Genomic DNA, 24,587 nt, shown 5'->3' with positions numbered 1-24,587 from the left:
CTGTGGTGCTCTGCTTTCCTGTTTCCTCCTTCTGCAGGATTTTCAGGCGTGCAGCAGGGTTGGACAGTCCCAAAACCAGGCAGGGACCTGTGGGGTGCCAGCAGGAGCTGGGTCAGCTGTGAGGGGACAGCGCAGGTTTTATCTCCACTGTGCCACGTCCTGGTCCCCTGCTGTCCTGGTGTCCCCATGGAGAGCACTCAGTGCCCTCCCTGCCATCCAAACCTGCCCAATTCATCACCCAAAACTCCATCAGCAGGTTCCCCTTGCAGGGCTTTGCCACAGGCTCACTCAGGGCAGGGATTTTGCCAGCTCCAGCTCTGGAGCTTCGTGCCAGCCAGGAGAGGGCTGGGATTGAGGTGAAGATGGCAGCACTGCCCTGGGAGCTGCTCATCTGCTCCAGTGCAGCAGCAAATGAGCCCAGTTGGTTTGTAATTATTTCACTCATACAAAACAGGGCTCTCTAAATCAAACTGAGCCGTTTGTGGCTGTAGGAATCTTCCCTCTCCAGCAGCATTCCGGCGAGGAAGCCTGGGGGATGTTATTAATAACAGTAATAACTCAGCAGCAGGATATTTTCATTTCCAGAGCATTTTATGGACAATAACTCTCCTCCACAAGGACCTGCATGGCAAAGGTGGGGAAACTGAGGCAGGGCTTGTTTATTTTTCTTTCAGAGTCAGGGCAGCACCTCCAGCTCCATTCTGGGGCAGCAGACACTCCAGGGGTCCCTGCTGGTGTCCCACTGCCCTGGTGGGGAGCAGGGACACCCCATGTGCCACCACCTGCCCTGGCAGCTGTCCCTGCAATTCCCAGAGCAGCCTGGCAGCGTTGGCAGCCCTGGGCTGAGATTCCTGCCCCAAAGGAGATCCCAAGCTGTGGAAGAACACTGGGGCTCCATCCAGAACGGAGAGACACCAAAGACCATCCATGCAGGGGCTGGTTCCCAGCCGGGCAGGGGGGGTGAGAGGGGCTGAGTTCCCTGGGCTGAAATTGCCCCAAAAAGGGGAATTTTCTCCAGGCCAGTTGCTAATTCACAGCTGGTATTTCAATTCCTGCTTTCCCGGGTGATAATAATTGTGTACGTGTGAAAGCTCATCACATTTCTGTCCCATCACTATTCTGTCCCAGTCCTGCAGCCCGGGTTGTCCCGGCAGTGCCAGCAGCCCCTGTCCTTGCTGCCACGCCGGGGACACTGTCACCTGTCCCACAGGTCTCCCTGGAGGCTGTGTTGGGGAGGGACAATGGCAGTGGCATGGCCAGGGACACGCCGGGCACAGCAGGGAGCAGACGTGGAGGGGATTTTGGGGAGGGGGACACGAGGAGGGCTCAGAGGGGAGCTCTCCTCACTACGAGCTGCGGGAATTCGGGATTTTTCCCCTAAACCGAAGTCGCCCAAGCCGGGCAGGTGGAGGTGGCTCACTCACGACCCCCGCCCTTCCCGGGGGGTCTCTGGGTGATGCTGGGGATGCAGGCAGGCGGCGGACCCCAGCCCGGGGCTGTCCCCGCTGCCGTGCCGAGCCGGGCCGGTGCTGGGCGCTGCCGTGCTCGCACCGAGGGAGGGAAGGAGGGAGGGAAGGAGGGGCGGGTGAAGGGATTGGCCGCCCCGAGCGAGAGCCGGCCCCGCCGGGCGGCCGCTGCCCGCCGCACTCGCCCGCCCGCAGCTCCCGGGGCGGCCGCGGCTCCGCGCCATGGACCGGCTCAGCGGTAAGGGGCACCGGGACGGGCACGGCAGGGCACGGCAGGGCACGGCAGGGCACGGCAGCCCCTCCCCGGGCACAGCGCAGGGCAGCGCGGATGCCCATCGCGCATCCCCGGCTCCGTGCGCGATCCTGCTCCCCAGCGCTCCTCCAGCACGGGCGGCAGCGGCTGGAACCAGTTTGTCCGTGCTGCTGGGATGGGTGGAACAGCACGAGCCTGCAAGGGAGGCTGTGGGGTGTACGCGCTTGTGGAGGGAGATTGTGGCGGTGGAAAGGGAGGTGGCGTTATCCCATGGGGCTGATGGGTTCAGAGGCTTCCCTGCCCGGGAGTCTCCCAGGGTTTCCCTGTCCTGGAGTCTGCCAGGGTTTCCCTGCCCGGGAGTCTCCCAGGGTTTCCCTGTCCTGGAGTCTCCCAGGGTTTCCCTGCCCGAGTCTCCCAAGGTTTTCCTGTGCTGGAGTCTCCCAGGGTTTCCCTGTCCCGGAGTCTCCCAGACCCTCGGAGGGTTCGCTCCCCGCCCTGCTGGGAGCAGCTCCTTCCCGCACGTGTGGGATCCCAGCCCGTGGCACCGGGCTCTCGGAGCTCCTGGGCTTTGATCTGGGATCTGTACGAACCTGCCAGGGCTTGGGGCCAGCTCTGCACAGACGGTCCCGGCTTTCTGCTGGGGCTGCCGGGTGCTGGAGGGGCACGGGCAGCTTTGCAGGGGCATTGCTCCCTTTGCTGCTGCTGATTGCAGCCTGGGCTGCACGGGAGGAGCTGGCAGCATGGAGCACGGGGTGCTGGCCCTTGACCTGTCCTGGGAGGTGCTGCAGAAAGCCAGAAGCGATACGAGAGTGGCCAGGGGTGGCTGGGGGGCTGGAGCTAGCTGCGGTGCCGGGGCGGCTCGGGAGCGCTGTGTCTGCAGCCCCGGGTCAGCACCACACACAGCCGGCGGTCAAGAGTTGCCCCAGCCCATGTGAAAGGATGGGGTGGCGTTTCCGCAGTGGAAACAGCTCGGAGGGGTTTGGGACTGCTGCAAACGCAGGCACGGTGTCGGTGCCTGCAGCCCGCGAGGGGACAGGGACAGCCGTCCCTGTGGCCCTGTCCAGCCAGGGTGGCTTTGCCCGCTCTGGAGGAGGGAGCTGAGGCAGGACGGGAGTGCTGTCAGTGACACCTGATGCCGGAGGACATCACTGCTGGGGACAGGGGGGACAGAGCGTCTCGGCTTCCCCGTTCTCCTGCTGTGTGAGCTGATGGGAAGTTCTCTGTTTGCACCCCAAAAATCAAACCGAGGACCTCATGGCAGGGAAGGAGGGGATGCCCGGCTGAGGGAGCCGTGTCTGGGCATGGTCTGGGCTCTCCACATTGACCCTGCCAGGGACGAGCCGTTTTATCCCCTCGCTGGTGCTTGCCACGGCAGCGACAGCAGCGCCTGCCTGCTTTGTTTTGAGCGCTCGTGATGAATTGCTGCTGGCACCTGCATGGCTCCGTGCTAATGGAAACCTCCCCCAGCCCTTCAGAGCTGCTGGACCCCTCTGGAGGCCGTGACTCCTGCAGGGAAGGTTCCCTTCCCCAGTGAAAGGGGTGTCTGGCGTTAGGCAGGAGCTCTGTGCCCATTCCCACCCTCTGGCAACCCCTTCCTTCCCCTGGAGCTCTGCTCAGGCCCTGCTGTATCCTGATTTTAACATCTGCCGGTTTTTTCTCGTTGCCCAGCAGGCTGGGCAGCACCCAGCTCTGCACCAGTGCCTGCCTGGGGCATTGGTGCTGTTGGCAGAGTTGTTTCAGGTTGTGCTGATGGAGAACCCAGCTCCCCAAGTGGGATTTGGGAGGCTCCTTTGCTCAAACACGCCTGTGCTCACACGTGGCTTCTGCTCCCTCATTAGTGTCTCTTCCCTGACCTTTTGCGCCACCAGAATTTAGGTCCTGCCCCAAACTTATCTGGGCTCTAAATCCAGCAAAGCCACGGAGATGTGTCAGGGATAAACTTGGCTCCAGCTCGCCCACAGGAATGGGGAGGCTGCAGGGCGGGTGGGAGGGAGCCGGGATCATTCCTGCCAGCAGGAATCCTGCCGGTGGAAGGAAGGGCTCGGGGGGCTGAGGGGCACAGCCCAGGGCAGCTGTTAGCGCCGGGCTCTGCTCTGCATTGCAGCCATTCCTTCCATGGAACCGCCTGCTCCCAGCCCGGGGCAGGTGGGGACGGGGCTGAGCCCCCCGGGGTGGGTAGAATGGGGTGGGAGGTGGGGTGAAGGTGTTGGTGAGGCACTGGAGTTGTTTGCCCCTCTGGATTTTCCAATCTTTGCTGTGTGCAGAGCTGGCTGTAGCAGGGAAAGGCTGGATCCGTGTGGAGCCTCCTGGCAGCTCTGGAGAGGGGAAGGACACTGTGGGATGGTGTCCCCCAGGCAGGAGCCCCGGGGACTGTCCTATCTGCCTGGAAAACCTGCCTCTTTCCCACTCTTGACCTGGAAATGCTCTTTTCCTGTGCAAACGTGCTGAGCTGCGAGGCTGCCGTGCCCTGAGCTCCCAGGGCCTGCAGGAGGTTCCTATCCCTGCCCAGGAAAACTTTGTTTAAGGTTTGGAAGGAGCTGGCTCATCCCCGGCAGTGGGGAGCCTTCCCAGAGCAGAGCACTGCGCCCTGCCTGTTGTTCAGTGGCCAAATCACTTGCTGGGGACAGGAGATAAGAGTGGAGCAGAGTGGAGGCTTGAAGTGATTTCTGGCTTCCCAGACTTGTGTCCTAACCCCTTAACCCTTCCTTTTATCTAGTCTGGCACAGCTCACACCCCTCCTGAGGAGCAATCTCCTCCTGCATGTAAGGAACCTTCAAATTAACGACACAACTCTCTGTCCTGCAAAATATCGATTCAGTGTCACTGTCCCAGGCCAGCGACAAGACAATGGGGCTGGAAACCTTCCACTGGCAGCCCTGCACAAACAGGGGGCTGGCACCCCAGCCAGGGCACCCAGGAGGTGACAGAGCAGGGAGGGCACCCTGGCAGGCAGCAGCCGCCTGTCATCACCCCGAGGCGCTGGCATTTGGGGAGCTCAGGGCCCTGGGTGCCTTCTGGGCTGGCAATCTGCAGTGGGGAAGGATAAAATAACCTCGCCGAGCCTCCCCCCGCGGCAGCTCCTTCCTTTCCTGCTCCTGATAAAGCCTCCCGTGGCATCAAAGCCGGCTCTTTGGCAGGCGAGGGAAAACACTGACATTTCGTAACAGTTTGGAACAAAAACAGCTTTGCTGCAAGGGGTTTCCATGCTCAAAATAATTTTTTTTCTTTTTTTGAAGTGGTTTTCGTGTGCTTTTGATCCTGGAAGTGATAAGAGGGAGCTGGGGGAGACGCTGGTATGCTCTGATTGCTGCCAATTAGCAGGAGATGTGTAAGGAGCACTTTGAAGAATGGCTTTGGCTTTCTCCAGGGTTTTTTTTTTTTTTGAGCATTAAACCCACCCAAATTTGTGATGGAGGAACAGCTGCTCGTTTTACGTGGCCCAGAATTTTGGGAGACTGGTTGTGAAGGGCAGAAGAAGGAATAGAACTTAAGTAGCAGCAGGTTTTGGAGTTAAAAGCAGGTGAGCCAGCCCCAGCGCTGGTGGAGCCACCCGAGCAGTCGCTCTCACACCTTGTCACCTTCCCCGCTGGGACATCCCGGTTTCCCTGGCCCTGCAGGGGTTAAACGGGTCGGAAATGCTGTGGGATGGTGGCCTTGCCGCTGCACCTGATGCTCCCGGCGGAGCTTGGCGAGGGAAGGAAAGGGAAGGGCTGAGAAAATAATGCTCATCCTGCTGGCCGAGGGTCCTCCGGGGACCCAGCCCCACAAACAGACCCTCTGCTGTGCCCTGGCCTGGGGACAGGGCTGAGGTGGCCACTGAGAGGGTGCCAACCCCCCCAGCGGGCAGGGGGACTGGTGTCCAGCACAGCTCTGAGCTCCTGGCACCGCTGGGGTCAGGGCAGGGATGCCAGGCTGGGGCTGGGCACATCTCCCTGCCCCAGGGCCAGGATGTTCCCCCACTGGCATCTGTGGGTTCTCCTCCCACCAGCGCTGTAAAGGATCCACATCTGCTGCTGAAGGCGTTTGGGAAAGTGCAGAGGGATTTGGGAAAGCTGATCCTGCAAATCCCTGGCACCCCTGCTGGGTGAGGGTTTGGATCCTGCTCAGGATCTGTCACAAGCTCCTTGGGTGACTTCTCCTCCCAAGATGTGCCAGCTCTGGTGGCCTCCCCACATCTCACTGAGGAGGTTGGGAATTGCATCCGAGGAGATTTGGACCCTGGCTTTGGGAAATGGGGATGTACAGGACGTGGAGAAGTGATTCTTGGGGTGCAGAGAGCTTCCCACCCCGACCAGAGGAGATTTTGGGGATGTAGGGGCTGAATCCAGCCCTGGGTGGTGGCGTGGACTGGTGGGAATTGGGGTTTCCTACTAGAATCCCTGCAATTAGCTGGAATTCTTGCAATTAGCTGGAATTCTTGCAATTAGCTGGAATTCCTGCAATTAGCTGGCATTCCTGCAGTTATCTGGATTTCCAGCTCTCCTGGAGGCTGAGGTTTGGAGGAGACCAAGGGCTACAGGGAGGTGACAGCTCCAGGTCCCCCAGGCAGGAAGGTGTGACCCAGGCAGGCTTGTGCCACCACAGAGGGTGGGCACAGGGGTGGGCAGAGGCTTGGGGCACCAGCCCAGGGCCTCTCCCAGCTCTGGAGAGGAGCCCAGGCCAACCTGGTGCTGGAGTTTGTTTGGAAAGGCCGACACCAAAATTTTGGTTGGAGGAAGCACAGTTTACTCTGGGTCCTGAGTAATCCTAACATCTCTCCTCTGGCTGAAGCTTGTTTTTTATACATTACTCAGCAGGTCTCGCCCCTGCCTGACTATTCCTTTAAAGGGCATCTCAGACCTCTCCTTTTCATTCATTATTTAAATCTGTTTTCCAGCCAGCAGCCTCTGAGCCCAGCTCCCAGGCTGGAGCATCCTGCCACGAGCCTGCTGAGCCTGGCACCGGCTCCTGAAATGTAGTCTGGGCCTGGCACTGGGTTCTGAAATGTAGTGTGGGCCTGGTACCAGGTCCTGAAATGTAGTCTGGGCCTGGCACTGGGTTCTGAAATGTAGTCTGGGCCTGGTACCAGGTCCTGAAATGTAGTCTGGGCCTGGCACCGGATCTTGAAATGTAGTCTGGGCCTGGCACTGGGTTCTGAAATCTAGTCTGGGACTACAAAAAGTGCTCCATGTGATTTTCCAGAGCCGATTGTGTCGAGCTGGGGCTGGAACCCCTCGTGGCTGGGGTTAGGGGCAGTGTGGAGGCTGCTCTGGGCACACAGCAGGGTCACTCAGATCTCTCCCCTGGCTGATTTTATCTGCTCAGCCTCTGGCTGTGCTGGGTTGTGTGAGGGGTGAGCCAGGAACCAGCCCCTGCTCCTCTGTGGGGGTGGCTGCAGCCTCCAGGCCAGGGGGATGAGGTTTGCTTTGGGTGAGCTGAAGCAAACAGCCAGAACCTTCTCTGGGAGGCAGAGGAAGGGGGGACAGCCCCTGGAGAAGGGGGGACAGCCCCCAGAGAAGGGGGGACAGCCCCTGGAGAAGAGGGGACAGCCCCTGGGGAAGGGGGGACAGCCCCATGAGAAGGGGGGACAGCCCCTGGAGAAGAGGGGACAGCCCCTGGGGAAGGGGGGACAGCCCCATGAGAAGGGGGGACAGCCCCTGGAGAAGGGGGGACAGCCCCATGAGAAGGGGGACAGCCCCTGGGGAAGGGGGGACAGCCCCATGAGAAGGGGGGACAGCCCCTGGGGAAGGGGGGACAGCCCTGGAGAAGGGGGGACAGCCCCTGGGGAAGGGGGACAGCCCCTGGAGAAGGGGGACAGCCCCTGGAGAAGGGGGACAGCCCCTGGAGAAGAGGGGACAGTCCCTGGAGAAGAGGGGACAGCCCCCAGAGAAGGGGGGACAGCCCCTGGAGAAGGGGGACAGCCCCTGGAGAAGAGGGGACAGTCCCTGGAGAAGGGGGACAGCCCCTGGAGAAGGGGGACAGCCCCTGGAGAAGGGGGGACAGTCCCTGGAGAAGAGGGGACAGCCCCCAGAGAAGGGGGGACAGCCCCTGGAGAAGGGGGACAGCCCCTGGAGAAGAGGGGACAGTCCCTGGAGAAGGGGGACAGCCCCTGGAGAAGAGGGGACAGTCCCTGGAGAAGGGGGACAGCCCCTGGAGAAGGGGGGACAGCCCTGGAGAAGGGGGACAGCCCCTGGAGAAGGGGGACAGCCCCTGGAGAAGAGGGGACAGCCCCTGGGGAAGGGCTCCTGCCACAGCACAGGGGGGTCGTGGGCAGCCTGGGTCACACGGAGGTGCTGGTGGGTGATTTAATCAGCCTGTTAATAATTACCTGCAGCACTCTGAAGCTGCTGGGAGCAAGGAGGAGCCCTGCAGCGATGTCACTGCAGGGAGCCTCTGTCCCTCTGTGCCCCATGGCTGTGCTGGGGAGGCACTGGGGTGCCCAGGGGAGGGGCTGGGACTGATGGGGAGATCTCCCACCCACAGTGCTCGGGGTGTGGGACCACCAGGAGAGCCCAGACCCAGCCTGGGGGTCTCAGCACCACTCCCTTGGGCTGTCCTGGCTGGGATCCCGTTTAGTCCTTGTTCCCATTTAATCTAATTACTGAGGGAAGAGGCTTCTCTGCCCCCCGGGTGAGCGATGGCTCCTGCAGGGTGTGAGCTGCCAGGGACACCAGTGCCGGTGATAATCTTTGCCCTCTGCACGCTCCACCAGCCTGGAATTACACTTCCCTCGTTCAGGACTGCTGTTTCCTCCTGCGGGAGCAGGAGGATGTGTGAGGCTCTCTCCTCCAGGAGTGAGTGTGCTCACGGGGTGTTTGCAGTCCTGCTTGTGTGCAATTCCCCGTGCAGGGCACCGCTGTGGCTCCAGGGGTGTCCCACAGCCCCCCTGGCTCTTCTCCCGTTTTTGGGGCAGGGGATTGGGAAGAGCTGGGCTGGGGGAGCAGCTCTGGGCTGGGCTTGGCTGGGCTGGGCTGGGCTGGGCTGTGAGATCAGGCTCTGTGCAGGGCTGTTAGCCTGGGGAGAGGAGCTGGCCAGGGCTTGGGACAGGCCAGGAGCCTCTGTGCCACTGCTGGGGTGAACTGGTGCCACTGGAGTGAGCTGGTGCCACTGCTGGAGTGAGCTGGTGCCACTGGAGCCAGGCTGGGAAGGGATCCCCAGAGCTGCTGGGGTGTGTGGAGCACAGGGGGCACTGCTGGAGGAGGCTCAGCAGGGACAGCCAGGCACCCTTTGTGGGTTTTTAACCCTTCTGGTGGCACAGCCAGGCACCCTTTGTGGGTTTTTAACCCTTCTGGTGGCACAGCCAGGCACCCTTTGTGCTTTGAACCCTTCTGGTGGCTCATCTGCCCCTCTCCCAGGATGGAGGAGCCCTCCAAGCCCTTGTGTAGGGGCAGAGGCTGCTGCTCTGGGGCAGAACCAGGGGTCTTTGTGCTCCCTCAAGCAGTCAGGTTCCACATTCACCTCCCAGGACTGATTTTCCAAGGCTATCAGTTCAGGATATTAATTACTGCAAGGCCACGATGATGAGGGCCCCAGGGGCTGTGTCTGGCTGCTGGATATGCTCAGGTTGGAGATTTGAGCTTGCCCTGTGCTCCCCAGCACCCAGGGAGGGGCAGGGAGGGTGGCAGGGTCCCAGGCAGGCAGGAGCCAGCCCCGGCTGCTCAGTGCTGCTGGAATTGTTGGATGCAGAGCCAGAGGCTCCCCCCATCCTCCCCACTCAAGGGGCCCTTGTTTGCAGGGAGGAGATGATTCATGTGCACCAAGTGGCCCCTCAGCAAATCTTCCACTGGCAGGGGGTGTTGCCAGGGCTCAAGAGTGATCATTGATGGCTGGCTTTTCCCTGGAAGCCCTCCGGCCTGGAGCAGGACACCCTGGCAGGAGGAAGAGGAAGAGGAGGAGGAGGTGTTTTCCAGGCTGCTGTTTCTGGCTCTCCCAGTCCATCCCAGTTTGCAGGTGCTGGGTGATGGGAGCAGAGCCTGCCTGGCTCCTGCCACCCCCAGGACCCAGTGCTGCCCATCTCGTGCCCCCTTGGCAGGGGCAGGGAGCAGGCAGCTCTGTCCTGCTGTCCCCTGCACAAAGGAACAATTCTGGAGCCGCCCCCACCGAGGCATTTCCTCCTCCCCAGTGGGAAGAAACCTCCCTGGGAGAGGGGATGGGAACAGGAGCTGCCCTGGGAGCCCAGCACAGTGCCCAGGAGGCCGTGGGCATCCTCAGAGAGCAGTGCTGGGCTGGAGGGGCTGCCAGCATCTCACCCCTCTGGGGATGCCGTGCTGGGGCCACGTCCCAGCCCTGCAGGGCCCTTGCAGGTGGCTGCACATCCCCCTGTGCGCAGTGAGCAGGGTTTGTGTGCTCAGAGAGCAGCTCTGGGTCTGTCTCAGGGCTCCCCCGGGGGCTGGCGTGTCCCTGGTGCTGTCCCCACCTGTTCAGGACACCCCGGGAGCTCTCAGGGCTGCTCTGCTGCGAGGAGCCCTGTGCAGGCAGGCAGAGCAGCCAGGGGCCCTGCCCTGCCCACAGGAAGGATTTATTTGTGCCTGGGTTTTATTTTAGCTACAAACAATGGCTGTTAACTCCCAGCATCCGATTTCCCCCCGGCCCCAGGCATCACCTGGTGTGGAGGAAGCGTGGCCGGAGGCAGCAGAGCTGCGGACACAGGATGGGGTCCCTGTGCCTCCCACTGCATTTCAGAGCTCTGCTTCAGCCTCTCCCCTCCCCGGGCTCTCTCAAGCTGCAGCCTGGGCTTTTCTTGGAGTGACACCTCCATGGGATTGTTTTATCTCTCCCCTTGCAAAAGCTGGGTCTCTACACCAGGAAACTCCTGCTTTGGCGTGGCTGGACTCTTCCTCCTCCTCCTCCTCCTCCTCCCCTCTGCAGTTACTGGAGCAGGACCTGGTTTTGCTGCTGTGCTGGGGCAGGGAGGCTCTGCAGCTGCAGCTGAGTCCAGCCCTTATCTGTGTGCTGGGAAAAGGCTCCTGAGCACTTGTGGGCTCTAAAAATAGAGCTGGCCTGCTCTGGGGGCACAGGGGGGCTGCAGGGCATGGTGCAGCTCCCTTGCAGCACCGTGCTCGGTGGGATCTGGCAGCACTGCCCCAGTGTCCTGCATGGCAGCAGTGTCCTGCTGCTGTCCCCTGGGTCACCGTGTCCCAGCAGGGCCACCCCGGGTCCCCCAGCCTGTCCAGGGCTTTAGTTAATGCTAAAGCCATCTGCTGGATGGGTCCTTGGCTTCCCAGGCCCACAGAGCTCATGGACGTGTGTCCCATCCTGCTGCAGACGGGGAGAGGAGGGCGTTCCTGGTGTCCCTGTGTGTCCCTGGCTGTTCCAAGCCTGGATGCAGGGCACTGGGGTTGTCCCACGGATTTTGGACGCAGGAGAAGCCCCAGCAGGTGGGAGCCATTTGCCAGCTCCATCTGGAGGTGTCCCAGAGCAGGGGACACAGGGTCTGAGTGTCACCTGTGGTCACTCTGACACCCCTCCCCTCCTCCCAGGAGCCCTTTGCTGTCCCTGGCCCGGGGCTCAGAGCCCCCAAGGGCACTGGCACCAGTGCCCACCAGCACGGGAGATGTGTCCCTGTCCCCGGGCCAGCTCTGTGGCTCTGTGCTTGCTCCCACCAGCTGGTCCTTGCCTGCCAGGTGACCTTGGGTGTCCCACCATCCCCTGCTGCCCCCCTGGAACAATCTCCCCTCACTTCCTGCAGCCCCCCCATTAATTTCCTTCAGCCTGGAAGCCTAACGAGCATAGGAAATGAATTCCTCGCCTCCCTGTGCTCCCCCAGGCTCTGCTCGGCGTGCCCTCCTGGGATCACAGGCCTCTTTGACTGCCCCCTCCCTCCCCCGTTTTATTTTGGAGGATGTTTAACAAGGGAGATGGAGGGGACAGCTCAGCTGGGGGAAACAAAGGCGCCTTCAGAGCTCTCTGTCCGTGCTGAGTGTGCCCAGCTCGGGGCATTGCTGCTGAGCTCAGCCCTGCCAGCAGCCCTGCCTTGTCAGGCACCCCAGCTCTGCTGCCCAGCGGGGTCCCCGTGCCCCCTCCCTGCCTGCTGGGGCACTGCTCATAGAAACCAGGCTGCCCTTTGGCCCCTGGCTGGCCCAGAGCCCTGACACGGAGCTGGTACCTGTGATGGGACGTGTCCTACACGTGGCAGGGGATGGGGATGCTGGTGACACCACGGGATTGGGATTTGGGGTCTCCTGGGAGTGGGGGGGATGCTGCTGACCCCACAAGCTGGGGTTAGGGATGAGCTGATAGTGGGGGGGATGCTGGTGACACCTCAGCCTGGGGTTTGGGGTGATCTGAGAGTCAAAGGGATCACCATGGCCTGGGGTTTGGGGTGTCCTGGGAGTGGGGGGATGCTGCTGACCCCACGGGCTGGGGTTTGGTGAGCTGTGGAAGGCCAGTGCAGGGAGCAGCCTGCACAGCCCCCATCCCCCTTGTGGGAGCTGTGGCTGAGCTGGGGCAGCAGGAGGGTGGGTGACTCCCGAGATGTTTGCAGGGCAGATCTGGCTCTTGGTCCCAGCTGCTCCTTGCCAAGCCCTGCAGGGAGGGTGTCTCACCTTCCTGGAGATCACCAGCAGGGCCTGATCCCATCCCTGCTCTGCAGCACTCTGCAACATCCCAGGGAGGATTCTCCTGTTCCCTCTCTGCCTGCCTGTGCAGAGGGGCCCTGGAGCTGGGTGCTCAGCCCACCCCGAGGCTCAGCAGGTCCCACCATGGCAGGCGTGTGCTGCCAGGGGCTGAGCTGAGCGTGGGCAGGACTGTCCCGTGGCTGTGTGTTGGCTGTGGGGCGTCATTCCAGCTCCAGGAGCAGGAATCCCATTCCCTGTGGCTGCCTTCTCCTTCCCCAAGGTCTGAGGGCTCTGTCTGTTCCTCCTGGAGCCGTGCTGAGGCTTCTCCTGCTGCCTGGGCTGTGCTGGCTTGTTCTGCCCGTGGGACATGGGCACTGCCCGGGGCTGTGGCCAGAAGGGCTGAGGCTGCAGCTCAGCTTGGCACTGGGGAGGGAGGAGGAAGCAGGACGTGTGCGGGGAGGCAGGAAGAGCCTCGTGAGCCACATCCTGCCCTGTGTCCTGGGACGGTGGCACTTTGGGCTGGCACGTTGTCTCTGTGCCCAGGGGCTCGTCTTGGCCGGCACTGCTCCTCATCGTGCCCCTCCTGCTGGGCTCCCCTTCACCCTTTGGAACCTTTATTGTGCTGCTCTTGGCTCCACGTTCCTTACATGAGGAGGGAGGGTCCCATCAGAGGCTCAGAATCCTTCCCTTCCTCTGGGAGATACCCTGTGCCAGCCTTGCTGCTTCCCTGCCCTGCCCAGGAGCAGTGTGGGGACAGGCACAGCCCAGCCAGGGTGTCCCCACGCTCTGGGGCACACGCTGTCCCTCCTTGGAGCCATCCCCATCGGTCAGCACGTCCGAGCTGCCTCTGTGGTGGCCCTTGGCCTCTGTTTCTGCCCCTGGAGACCCAAAGCCAGCTGTGTGCCACCCCAGCTGTGCTGGGAGGGTGTTTGGTGGCTGCCAAGAGGAGGGACCCTGCACTGGGATCATCTGTAGCTTTATTTCTGCACCGACCAGAGCTCCAAGTTTGCTGCAGTTCCAGCCCATTTTGCCTTGTCTTAACCCCAGCATCCCAACACCCCCTGGCTGATTGGATTTTTGCTGCTCCCCTCAGTGCTGGACCAGCTCCTGCCAGAGCTCAGCGTTCTGCTCAAGCTGCTGGACCACGAGTACCTGAGTGCCACCACGCAGGAGAAGAAGCTGGCTGTCTCCACCATCCTGCAGAAGCTGCAGCCGCCTGCAGGTCTGTGTCCCTGTCCTGCGGTGGCCTGTGGCTGTTCCCAAGGCGTCCCCAGCAGTGCAGGGAGAAGCTGCTGCAGGGCAGGGATGAGCCCAGCACCTGCTCAGCCCCTTTGGGGCATTTTGCTCCCTGCTTTCCCTTCCCAGCTCCTCCCTGCCCCGGGAGCAGGGCTGGTGTCAGCCGTGGCCCGGCTGCAGGAGGGAGGGCTGCTCCTGCTCCCTGCTCCCTGCTCCCTGCTCCCTGCTCCTGCTCCCTGCTCCTGCTCCCTGCTCCTGCTCCCTGTTCCTTGCTCCTGCTCCTGCTCCTGCTCCCTGCTCCTGCTCCCTGCTCCCTGCTCCTGCTCCCTGCTCCTGCTCCCTGCTCCTGCTCCCTGTTCCTTGCTCCTGCTCCTGCTCCTGCTCCCTGCTCCTGCTCCCTGCTCCTGCTCCTGCTCCTGCTCCCTGCTCCTGCTCCCTGCTCCCTGCTCCTGCTCCCTGCTCCTGCTCCCTGCTCCCTGCTCCTGCTCCTGCTCCCTGCTCCTGCTCCTGCTCCCTGCTCCTGCTCCCTGCTCCCTGCTCCTGCTCCCTGCTCCTGCTCCTGCTCCTGCTCCCTGCTCCTGCTCCCTGCTCCTGCTCCCTGCTCCTGCTCCTGCTCCTGCTCCCTGCTCCTGCTCCCTGCTCCCTGCTCCTGCTCCCTGCTCCTGCTCCTGCTCCTGCTCCCTGCTCCTGCTCCCTGCTCCTGCTCCCTGCTCCCTGCTCCTGCTCCCTGCTCCCTGCTCCTGCTCCCTGCTCCTGCTCCTGCTCCTGCTCCCTGCTCCTGCTCCCTGCTCCCTGCTCCTGCTCCCTGTTCCCTGCTCCCTGCTCCTGCTCCCTGCTCCTGCTCCTGCTCCTGCTCCCTGCTCCTGCTCCCTGCTCCCTGCTCCTGCTCCTGCTCCTGCTCCCTGCTCCTGCTCCCTGCTCCTGCTCCCTGCTCCCTGCTCCTGCTCCCTGCTCCTGCTCCCTGCTCCTGCTCCCTGCTCCCTGCTCCCTGCTCCTGCTCCCTGCTCCTGCTCCCTGCTCCCTGCTCCCTGCTCCTGCTCCCTGCTCCTGCTCCCTGCTCCTGCTCCCTGCTCCTGCTCCCTGCTCCCTGCTCCTGCTCCCTGCTCCCTGCTCCTGCTCCCTGCTCCCTGCTCCCTGCTCCTGCTCCCTGCTCCTGCTCCCTGCTCCTGCTCCCTGCTCCTGCTCCCTGCTCCTGCTCCCTGCTCCCTGTTCCCTGCTCCTGCTCCCGCTCCTGCTCCCTGCTCCCTGCTCCCTGCTCCCTGCTCCTGCTCCCTGCTCCCTGCTCCTGCTCCCTGCTCCCTGCTCCTGCTCCCTGCTCCCTGCTCCCTGCTCCCTGCTCCTGCTCCCTGCTCCTGCTCCCTGCTCCCTGCTCCCTGCTCCTGCTCCCTGCTCCTGCTCCCTGCTCCTGCTCCTGCTCCTGCTCCTGCTCCTGCTCCTGCTCCCTGCTCCTGCTCCTGCTCCCTGCTCCTGCTCCTGCTCCCTGCTCCTGCTCCCGGCTCCCTGCTCCCTGCTCCTGCTCCTGCTCCTGCTCCCTGCTCCCTGCTCCTGCTCCCTGCTCCCTGCTCCCTGCTCCTGCTCCTGCTCCTGCTCCCTGCTCCTGCTCCCTGCTCCTGCTCCTGCTCCCTGCTCCCTGCTCCTGCTCCTGCTCCCTGCTCCCTGCTCCTGCTCCCTGCTCCCTGCTCCCTGCTCCTGCTCCTGCTCCCTGCTCCCTGCTCCCTGCTCCTGCTCCTGCTCCTGCTCCCTGCTCCTGCTCCCTGCTCCCTGCTCCTGCTCCCTGCTCCCTGCTCCTGCTCCCTGCTCCTGCTCCCTGCTCCCTGCTCCCTGCTCCCTGCTCCCTGCTCCTGCTCCTGCTCCTGCTCCCTGCTCCTGCTCCCTGCTCCCTGCTCCTGCTCCCTGCTCCTGCTCCCTGCTCCTGCTCCTGCTCCTGCTCCTGCTCCCTGCTCCCTGCTCCCTGCTCCCTGCTCCTGCTCCTGCTCCTGCTCCTGCTCCCTGCTCCTGCTCCCTGCTCCCTGCTCCTGCTCCCTGCTCCTGCTCCCTGCTCCCTGCTCCTGCTCCTGCTCCCTGCTCCTGCTCCCTGCTCCTGCTCCTGCTCCCTGCTCCCTGCTCCCTGCTCCCTGCTCCCTGCTCCTGCTCCTGCTCCCTGCTCCTGCTCCCTGCTCCTGCTCCTGCTCCCTGCTCCCTGCTCCCTGCTCCCTGCTCCCTGCTCCTGCTCCTGCTCCCTGCTCCTGCTCCCTGCTCCCTGCTCCTGCTCCTGCTCCTGCTCCCTGCTCCTGCTCCCTGCTCCCTGCTCCTGCTCCCTGCTCCTGCTCCCTGCTCCTGCTCCTGCTCCTGCTCCTGCTCCCTGCTCCTGCTCCCTGCTCCTGCTCCCTGCTCCTGCTCCCTGCTCCTGCTCCTGCTCCCTGCTCCCTGCTCCCTGCTCCCTGCTCCCTGCTCCTGCTCCCTGCTCCTGCTCCTGCTCCTGCTCCCTGCTCCTGCTCCCTGCTCCCTGCTCCTGCTCCCTGCTCCTGCTCCCTGCTCCTGCTCCTGCTCCTGCTCCTGCTCCCTGCTCCTGCTCCCTGCTCCTGCTCCCTGCTCCTGCTCCCTGCTCCTGCTCCTGCTCCCTGCTCCTGCTCCTGCTCCCTGCTCCCTGCTCCCTGCTCCCTGCTCCCTGCTCCCTGCTCCTGCTCCTGCTCCCTGCTCCTGCTCCCTGCTCCTGCTCCTGCTCCCTGCTCCCTGCTCCCTGCTCCCTGCTCCCTGCTCCTGCTCCTGCTCCTGCTCCCTGCTCCTGCTCCCTGCTCCCTGCTCCTGCTCCCTGCTCCCTGCTCCTGCTCCTGCTCCTGCTCCCTGCTCCTGCTCCCTGCTCCCTGCTCCTGCTCCCTGCTCCTGCTCCCTGCTCCCTGCTCCTGCTCCCTGCTCCCTGCTCCTGCTCCCTGCTCCTGCTCCTGCTCCCTGCTCCTGCTCCCTGCTCCCTGCTCCTGCTCCCTGCTCCTGCTCCCTGCTCCTGCTCCTGCTCCCTGCTCCCTGCTCCTGCTCCCTGCTCCTGCTCCCTGCTCCCTGCGGAAACGCTGCTTCCAGAGCTCTTCCTGCCGGGGTTTGTGCTGAGCACAGGGGTTTCCGTGGGAAGGCTGGCTCTGTGCACCTGGGCCTTCACAGAGCCTCCATTCCTGCTCTCCTGGGGGAGCCACAGCATCCCTGGGGGTTCCTCCTGCTCTTTTCCCCGGGGTTGTGGAGTGCCAGTGCCTGCCTCAGGCTCAGGGCGTCCCCCTCAATTCCAGGGAAGGATGTGGACTACATGTACGTCAACACAGCGTCCCTGGGCAACGGCACCAGCTTCGTGGAGTCCCTCTTTGAGGAGTTTGGTACGTGTGGCTCAGCTGGAGGGGTGACCTGGGGGTCGTGCTGCTCCTGGGGTCCTTTGGAAGAAGGGTGACAGCTACATCCTTGTGTCCAGAGTGGGCATCATCTCTCGGGGTGCTTGTTCCTGCTCCCCTGGAGCTGTTTGGGGCTGGCCATGAGGGAATCCACACTCAGCTGTGTTTAGCAGTGATTCCCATCTCCCAGCACCTTGCCAGGGAAGGGCCACGGAGGGGGATCCCTGCAGGGCACAGCAGCCATGAGGGAATCCATGCCCCAGCTGTGTTGAGCAGTGATTCCCATCTCCCAGCACCTTCCCAGGGAAGGGCCATGCAGGGAGGTCCCTGCAGAGCACAGCAGCCATGAGGAAACCAATGCTCCAGCTGTGTTTAGCAGTGATTCCCATCTCGCAGCACCTTCCCATGGAAGGGCCATGAGGGGGATCCCTGCAGGGCGCAACTGCCATGTCCAGCTCTGCTTTCCTGCTCCCCTCACCCTCTTTTATCCCATGCAGACTGTGACCTGCGGGACCTGCAGGACATGCAGGAGGAGGAGGGTGACACCAGCGACGCCGTTGGCGTGGAGCTGCCAGGGAGCCAGACAGCCAAACCTGTAAGTGCCTGCCTGTCCCCAGGCCAGGTCCCAGTGGGGAGGTGACAGCGGCCAGGGTGGGACCCTCCCTGTGCCCTGCTGGGGCTCTCAGCCCTGCTGCTGCCTGCTCATGCTGGAGGTGTTTCTGCTCCAGGTTCCTGTGGATCCTGCTCCTCCTCTGCCCACCACTCCCCCTCCTGAGGATTACTACGAGGAGGCGCTGCCCCTGGGCCCGGGCAAGGCCCCCGAGTACATCACCTCCCGCAGTGAGTGCTGCTCCAGCCGGGCCAGCACGAGGGTGGGGGAGCCCCACGAGCTGCCCGCTGCATCCCTCACCTGCCTGACAAACTCAGTGGGGTGGACAGCTCACCCTGGGGAAGGAATTGTCGCTGCTCCCACCAGCAGCGCTCCTGTCCCGCTCCCTTCCATCCCACTTGGTATGGCAAGGAGTTCTTGGCTCCAGCCAGGCTGGGAATGAGGTGATGGGGAGAGATCAGAGCCATGGGAGGAGCAGTGCTGGGATGCCCTGGGAGGGTGTGCTTGGCTGTGCCCCACTGAGCATCCATGAGGGAAAACCAGGTGTGCCAGCCCCAGCCCCCTCTGCTTCCCCTGCAGACAGCTCCAGCCCCCCCAACTCCATCGAGGACGGCTACTACGAGGATGCAGACAGCAGCTACCCTGTCACCAGGATAAACGGGGAGCAGAAAAGCTCCTGTAGGTATCTGGGTGTCCTCAACAGGGAGGGGAGAGCTTTGCAAGGCCCAACCCGAGGTGGGGTTTGAGCAGTGGGCTGGGGGCTGCTGGGGTTGAGGCTGGAGACGCAGGATTTCAAAGTGTGAGCCTTGTAAAGAAATAAAACAGCCCAGGGCTCTGGGTAGAGGCACCTGGGGCTGGCGCTCGGCCCACGAGCATCCTGCTGGGATTCCAAGGGAAGTGGAGGTGGCTGCTGCCAAACGCTGCTGTTTCCAGAGGATGACACGGAATCCACCTTTCCTGGCAGCCAGCTCTGTCTGCAGCCTGCTGGGCAGGGGAGCCCTGGCAGGGTGTGTGGCACCTTTAGGGTGACTCCCCCACTTCCTTGCAGACAATGACTCGGATGCCATGAGCAGCTCTTACGAGTCCTACGATGAGGAGGAGGAGGAGGGCAAGGGCCAGCAGCTGACACACCAGTGGCCCTCGGAGGAGGCCTCCATGAACCTGGTGAAGGATTGCCGGATCTGCGCCTTCCTCTTGCGCAAGAAGCGCTTTGGGCAGTGGGCCAAGCAGCTCACCATCATCCGGGATGGCAAACTGCTGGTGAGCCTGCCCTGGGGGGCACAGACACCTCCTGGGGGTTGGGAGGGTGGCTGAACCCAAGCTGAAGGAAAAAAAAGCAGCATTCAAACAAAGCCCCAAGGCTGCCACATAAGCAGCAGCTTCCCTCGCTTACCTTGCAAGGGAATAGAGGGCTCCCCTATTTTTGGGACGCCACAGAGTGAGAGGTTGTTGCACAGCCTGAGCCACCTCCATCTGTGCCACCAGCAAGGCACCCTGAGACCCTGTGCTGCCACCTGTGGGACCCCCCAGCACAGCAGCCAGCCAGCCAGGTGTGTCTGGGCCCTGAGCAGTTCTCTCTGCTTCCCTCAGTGCTACAAAAGCTCCAAGGACCGGCAGCCACACGTGGAGGTGCCCCTGACCACCTGCAACGTCATCTATGTCCCCAAGGACGGGCGGCGCAAGAAGCACGAGCTGCGCTTCTCGCTGCCGGGGGCCGAGGCGCTGGTGCTGGCAGTGCAGAGCAAGGAGCAGGCTGAGGAGTGGCTCAAGGTACCCCTGCTGCTGCCAGGGGCATCCACAGACCCCGCTTGGCATCCTCCCTGCCCCAGCTGGGGAGGGGGCTGCCTTGGGAACGGCCTTGCCCCGCTGGAAGGGGAAGGGGCTCTGCTCCTGTCTCTTATCGGGCGCTTCCCAGGGCCTGGGCGGCTCCGGGCTGATAGCCCCGGCTGGGGGGATGTTTGCTCTCCCCTTCCTCTTCCCCAGGGCCTTTTCCTGCCTTTGTTCGGGGCCGGGAAGTGGGGGCTGCGGGGAAGGGGTGGCGGGTGGGAAAGGAGCTCTGAGCACACCAGCGATGCAGTTGTCACCCCAAATGTGGGAGAACGGGGGGTTTTACACACCCCGGGCACGCCACACCTTAAAATGGGGGTCATGAGGTGTCCTGTGCTGGCAGGGTGATGCTGGCTTGGCACCTAAGTCTGTCCCTTCTGAGATTTCCAAAATCCCTGACAAAATCCACAGAACTGGTTGAAGTTTTGAAGGGGCCAAGGTGTGAGCAGTCCCGGTCTGGGTGTGCTGCCCTGAGCTGTGGGACCAGGATCTGTCCCCCGGGTTCAGCCTGGCTCTGGTACTGAAGGAGCAGAGCCAGGGAGGGCAGCCCTGGCCCTGGGGTCATTTTGAAGTGACAGCTGGGGCTGTGTGTGCAGGTGATAAAGGAAGCCAGCAGTCCAGCAGCAGGAGGGATGGAAGCCCCCACCTCCCCAGTGATGCCGTGCAAGATGGAGCTGGACAAGGTGATGGTTTCTGGGGGCCCTGTCCTGGGGCTGTGTGGGGCTGCTGTGGACAAACCTGGGGAACACAGGGCTGGAGGACCCCAAATTCCTGATGCTGCATGGGGAGCCTTTCGCATTCTCACAGCAGCTCTGCAGGGCTGGGAAGGGGAACAGGAGCTGCAAGTCCCAGCCCTGAGCAGGGGGATGGAGGGCTGGGGGTGGTGCTGATGGGATTCTGCTCTCCCACAGCGGCTGTCCCAGGAGAAGCACACCTCGGACTCGGACAGTGTGGCCATGGGTGACACCGGGTCCCCAGCCACCCGCAGGGAGCACGGAGAGCACGGTACAGTCCTGTCCCCACTGCCCACCCAGCCAGGGCCCCCAGCGGGGCAGCATCCTCTGCAGCCAGGTGGGATGCCAGGACACCTGGGTCACACAGCTACCCTGTCCTTCCAGGGAAAGGCAAAAAGAGCGGCCTGGCCGACCTGAAGGGCTCGATGAGCCGGGCAGCGGGGAAGAAAATCACCAGGATCATCAGCTTCTCCAAGAAGAAGCCATGCCCTGAGGACACCCAGACCTCCTCCACCGAGGAGGACATCCCCTGCTGTGGTTCGTGCGGGCTGGGGGCAGAAATGGGGCTGACAGTGGAGTGGGATCAGTCAAGGGTCAGGAGTGGGGACAAGCTCACTGAGGGGGTGTGACACTGCCACAATGCTGCCCAGGCCTGGCTCTGCAAATTCCAGTGATGAATGGGCAAGGAGTCACCCATGTCCCCAAAAAAAGGCTTGGGGGGAACTTTGTGGTACCGAGCTGGCATCTCCCCTGGGCCCAGCTGGTTGTCTGGGGGGAAACTGAGGCACAGAAGGGCTGGATGAGCAGGAAGCCGTGCTGTAAGCTGTGTCCTGTCAAAGCCTGCCTGAGGCACAGGCAGGCAGGCGCTGATGCCCTTCCCTCCCCTGGCACCCCCAGGCTACCTCAGCGTGCTGGTGAACCAGTGCTGGAAGGAGCGCTGGTGTCGCCTCAAGGGCAACACGCTGTACTTCCACAAGGACCGCACGGACCTGCGCACGCACGTGAACGCCATCGTGCTGCGCGGCTGCGAGGTGCTCCCGGGGCTGGGCCCCAAGCACCCCTTCGCCTTCCGCATCCTGCGCCACGGGCACGAGGTGACGGCGCTGGAGGTGAGCAGGCTGGGACGGGGGGCTGAGTTTGGGGTTGCCAGGATGGAGGAGCATCCCTTGGGGTGATCAACACCTCATGCGAGTAGTGCCGTGTTTTGCTGTCCCCTGGGAAGCTCAGGGCACCTTTTGGGTGAGATGGGGCAGCTGCACGGGAAGTTGGTGCACAGAGGGGGATTGTGCACAGCAGGGCTTTGTGTCAGGAGGCAGCAAGGATGAGGGGCTGGGAGCTGGGTGTGCACCCCAATTCTTTCTCTGTCCTCCAGGCAAGCTGCTCTGAAGACCTGGGCCGCTGGTTGGGTCTCCTGTTGGTGGAAACAGGCTCTCAGACAGCCCCAGAGGCCTTGCACTACGACTACGTGGATGTGGAGACCATTGCCAACATCGTGACGGCCGTGAGACACTCCTACCTGTAAGGCTGTGCTCCTGCTGTGCCAGGGGCTGGGTGGGCATGGTGGTCCTTGGCCCTGTGGAGTCCCTGGAACGGGCTCAGGCTGGGCTGTGGTTTGTGGCTGGGATCTCAGGGACAGTCAGTGCCCCAGGGGTTGTTCCCTAGGGCAGGATGGGAAGCTGAAAGGGTTCCATCAGTGCTGATGGAGGGTGTGCTAGGGTGGGGTCATGAGAGGCAGGAATCCCTCTGAGCTGGAGGGGCTCCCTGAGGGGCTGGCAAGGATGTTCTGGAAAGGAAGACCCCACTCCTCCTTCTGCAGGTGGGCCAGCTCCTCCCAGGACCAGCGAGCCGACTCCTCTCGGGTGGTGTATGATGATGTCCCCTACGAGAAGGTCCAGGTGAGCACGACTTGGTGGCTCATCCTTTCCCACCAGGGAGCCGTGGCCGGGCTGGGGTGGCCCTGCAGGTGTCTCAGCTGGGAGATGGCCCTGCAGGTGTCTCAGCTCGCTCTCTCTCCTCCCAGCAGGCAGAGGAGGAGCCGGGGCGGCCGGGGGCTGCTCAGGTGAAGCGCCACGCCTCGTCCTGCAGCGAGAAGTCGCGGCGGGTGGACCCGCAAGTCAAAGTGAAGAGACATGCGTCCAGTGAGTCCCCGGGCCACAAAGTCACCGGGGCTCCTGGCCAGCTCCCCACGGGGATGTGGGTGGGCTCAGCTGGGCCTCGGCTGCCATCAGTGCAGCCCTTCGTGGGCTCTCCCCGTGCCTGCAGGTGCCAACCAGTACAGGTACGGCAAGAACCGGGCCGAGGAGGACGCCAGGCGATTCCTGACGGAGAAGGAGAAGCTGGAGAAGGAGAAGGCGTCGATCCGCAGCGAGCTGATGTTGCTGCGGAAGGAGAAGCGGGAGCTGCGGGAAGCCATGAAGGGCAGCACGGGTAGGTCGGGACCATCCGAGCGCTGCCAGGCACTCGGGCACGGAGCACGGGGACACCGGGCTGGCCACGGGGACAGTGCGGCCGGGAGCTGGGCTGGCTGCAGCGCTCTGCCGGGCTGGCAGCCCCATCTAGTGTCCCCGTGCAGGAGGATGGGTGCATTCTGCTGAGCTGGGTGGTTGTGCAAGCAGGGCCGCGGCTGCAGGAGCTGGAGCAGCGGGTGGCGGTGCTGGAGGAGCGCTGCCGGCAGAAGGAGCAGTCTCGGGTCGATCTGGAGCTCAAGCTGACCGAAGTGAAGGAGCAGCTGAAGCAGTCGCTGGCAGGAGGGCCGGCCCTGGGGCTGGCCGTGACCAGCAAGGCTGAGAATGGGGTATGCATCCCTTCTTCCTCACTCAGAGCTCCAACTTGTGCAAGAAAAAGTGGTTGGGGTATTGCGGGGAGCAGCACAGGGGAGAGGGGACATCCCTGTGGCTTTGTCCTTTTGAGGACAGAGGTGTGTGAGTTGAATTTGGTCACCTCAACTTTTATCTCACTACAGTCCATGCTTTTTTTTTTTCTTTTAATCTGTTTGTCAATGCTTCCTGGGTTTCCTGAGCTTTTCTTGCTCCCCCTTTTCCACAGGAAACTACAAACAAGCCAAACGGGAGCCCCCCTGAGCACTTGGTCCCTGTGAACTGTGCGGCAGAGCTGAGGAAGAGAAGCCCCTCCATCATCCCTGCCAACACAGGGAGCGTGCTGCGGAAAGCCAAGGTCCTGCTCAGCTCCCCCTCTCCTCCCTGGCCCCGCAGGAAATCTCAGTCTTTGCCCCTTGTTTAACCACGAAATCATGGAAGTGCAGGGCTGGGTGGGTGAGGGAAATGCTTGGAAGATGCTGGGTCCTAAGCCCCTAGCTAGAGGGATGCCTTGAATTTAATTTTTCAGTGATGTCTTCTCATCCCATTTTTTTATTTCCTCTCTCTGCAGGAATGGGAAAAGAAGCAGACTTAAGTCAGCCTGCCAAGCCCTGCACACACACTGGGGATCACGGAGGAGCTGCCAGCCCCCTTTCTCTGAGACACTGGGAGGGTGCTGGGAAGGCGTGGTGGAAGAGCCGTTCTGCCAGCCCCACCACTGCTGCACCAGCACCACTAAAACCTGGGGAAGGGGCCGGGAGGGGACTGGGGAGGCGGGTGGGGAAGGGGAGTTCCTTGTGGATCAGGGTCACAAAACTACTGGGAAACCCAGCTCTGGGGGAGCCTGCCCCAGAGCCAGGAGTCCAACACACACTCTGGGTGCAGAAGGAAGGAGGGAGAGCCTGGGGTGGCAGTTGGCACTGCCCAGCAGGTGCTCCAGTTTTGGGGATCAGCGTGTGTCCAAGCTAACATCTACCAAAGCAACCACGGACTCGTTGGGGTTTTTGGCCCCCTCAGTTTTGGGATTCAGGAGCTGCTCAGGACCAGCCACTTCGGAGATGCCAGTTGTTCACCCTGCTCATGCTCCCAGCTCTGCAGGGTCTCATCTCAGGGTTCCTCATGGCTCGAGCCTGCTGTGCCTCAACCAAGTGCCTTTGTCCAGTATTTCCTTCTTGTCCTCCAGGCAGTAAGGGTGAGGGCATGCTGCCTTCCCTTGGAATGAAGGAAGCTCAAGTGTCAGCACTGGAAAGCAAATTAACACTGGGCACCTTCTACCTTTGCTAAACAGCTTAGAAGTGCTGCAGAGGGCTGGGGATGGAGGCAGGCCAGCTTCCTGCCCTGGTCCCATGCTGGTTTTGGGGGGAGCAGGGAAGGGGACAGGGCTGTCTCCTGGCCAACAGCACATTCACACTCGGGCTGCTGCACTCAGACACTGGTTGGTAAGGCATGTGATCAAAATGGAGTGAAGGGAAGTCTAAAAATCAAAAAAAAAGCCAAAACATCAGGGCTATTGGAGCAGAAAAGTGAAATAGAGTAAGGTCATTCAGCACGGGCACAAACAAGGGACAGGAATGGAAAGGAAAGGCCCCAGCTTTTGTGCTGGGAACAAGGGAGTCACCATCAGCCTCTCATGCTATGGACTGCCACAATTAACCTCTGGAGCTCGCTCTTGCACAGCCCTGTGTTAGTACCTAGGTAAGCAGCTTTTAATAAAAACTCTGGCACTGGCCTGCCCGGTCCTCTGGCTGAGGGAACAGGGT

At 62.5% G+C, this 24,587-nt stretch overlaps 1 protein-coding gene across 2 annotated transcripts; it reads left to right on the top strand.

Annotated features, from left to right (window-relative positions):
* Positions 1–1,620: 1,620 nt before the first annotated feature.
* Positions 1,621–23,576, top strand: AFAP1L1 (actin filament associated protein 1 like 1). 2 transcript variants are annotated; one of them, XM_064387979.1, is made up of 19 exons: positions 1,621–1,704; positions 13,348–13,476; positions 16,745–16,828; positions 17,338–17,435; positions 17,569–17,680; positions 18,030–18,128; positions 18,499–18,710; positions 19,041–19,220; positions 19,874–19,960; positions 20,189–20,282; positions 20,396–20,548; positions 20,909–21,120; positions 21,384–21,529; positions 21,828–21,906; positions 22,035–22,149; positions 22,274–22,438; positions 22,627–22,805; positions 23,057–23,185; positions 23,399–23,576. In XM_064387979.1, the coding sequence occupies exons 1-19, from the start codon at positions 1,689–1,691 to the stop codon at positions 23,420–23,422; spliced, it is 2,313 nt and encodes a 770-aa protein (XP_064244049.1). In that variant the 5' UTR covers positions 1,621–1,688; the 3' UTR covers positions 23,423–23,576. The 2 variants fall into 2 exon arrangements, with proteins under 2 accessions (XP_064244049.1, XP_064244048.1); XM_064387978.1 differs by having other exon boundaries at positions 22,032–22,149.
* The last annotated feature ends 1,011 nt before the right edge of the window (positions 23,577–24,587 follow it).

Source organism: Passer domesticus, chromosome 13 (assembly GCF_036417665.1).
Source record: "Passer domesticus isolate bPasDom1 chromosome 13, bPasDom1.hap1, whole genome shotgun sequence".
NCBI classification, from domain to species: domain Eukaryota; kingdom Metazoa; phylum Chordata; class Aves; order Passeriformes; family Passeridae; genus Passer; species Passer domesticus.
The sequence above is the reverse complement of the archived record's forward strand: the minus strand, read 5'-3'. Positions and strand labels throughout refer to the sequence as shown.

What these genes read in the sequence shown, in the direction of transcription:
- AFAP1L1 (XM_064387978.1), top strand. An exon ending in GCCGTGAGACACTCCTACCT is followed by an intron (nt 21,530 to 21,827) that starts GTAAGGCTGTGC and finishes CTCCTTCTGCAG; the next exon opens with GTGGGCCAGCTCCTCCCAGG. An exon ending in AGCCATGAAGGGCAGCACGG is followed by an intron (nt 22,439 to 22,626) that starts GTAGGTCGGGAC and finishes TTGTGCAAGCAG; the next exon opens with GGCCGCGGCTGCAGGAGCTG.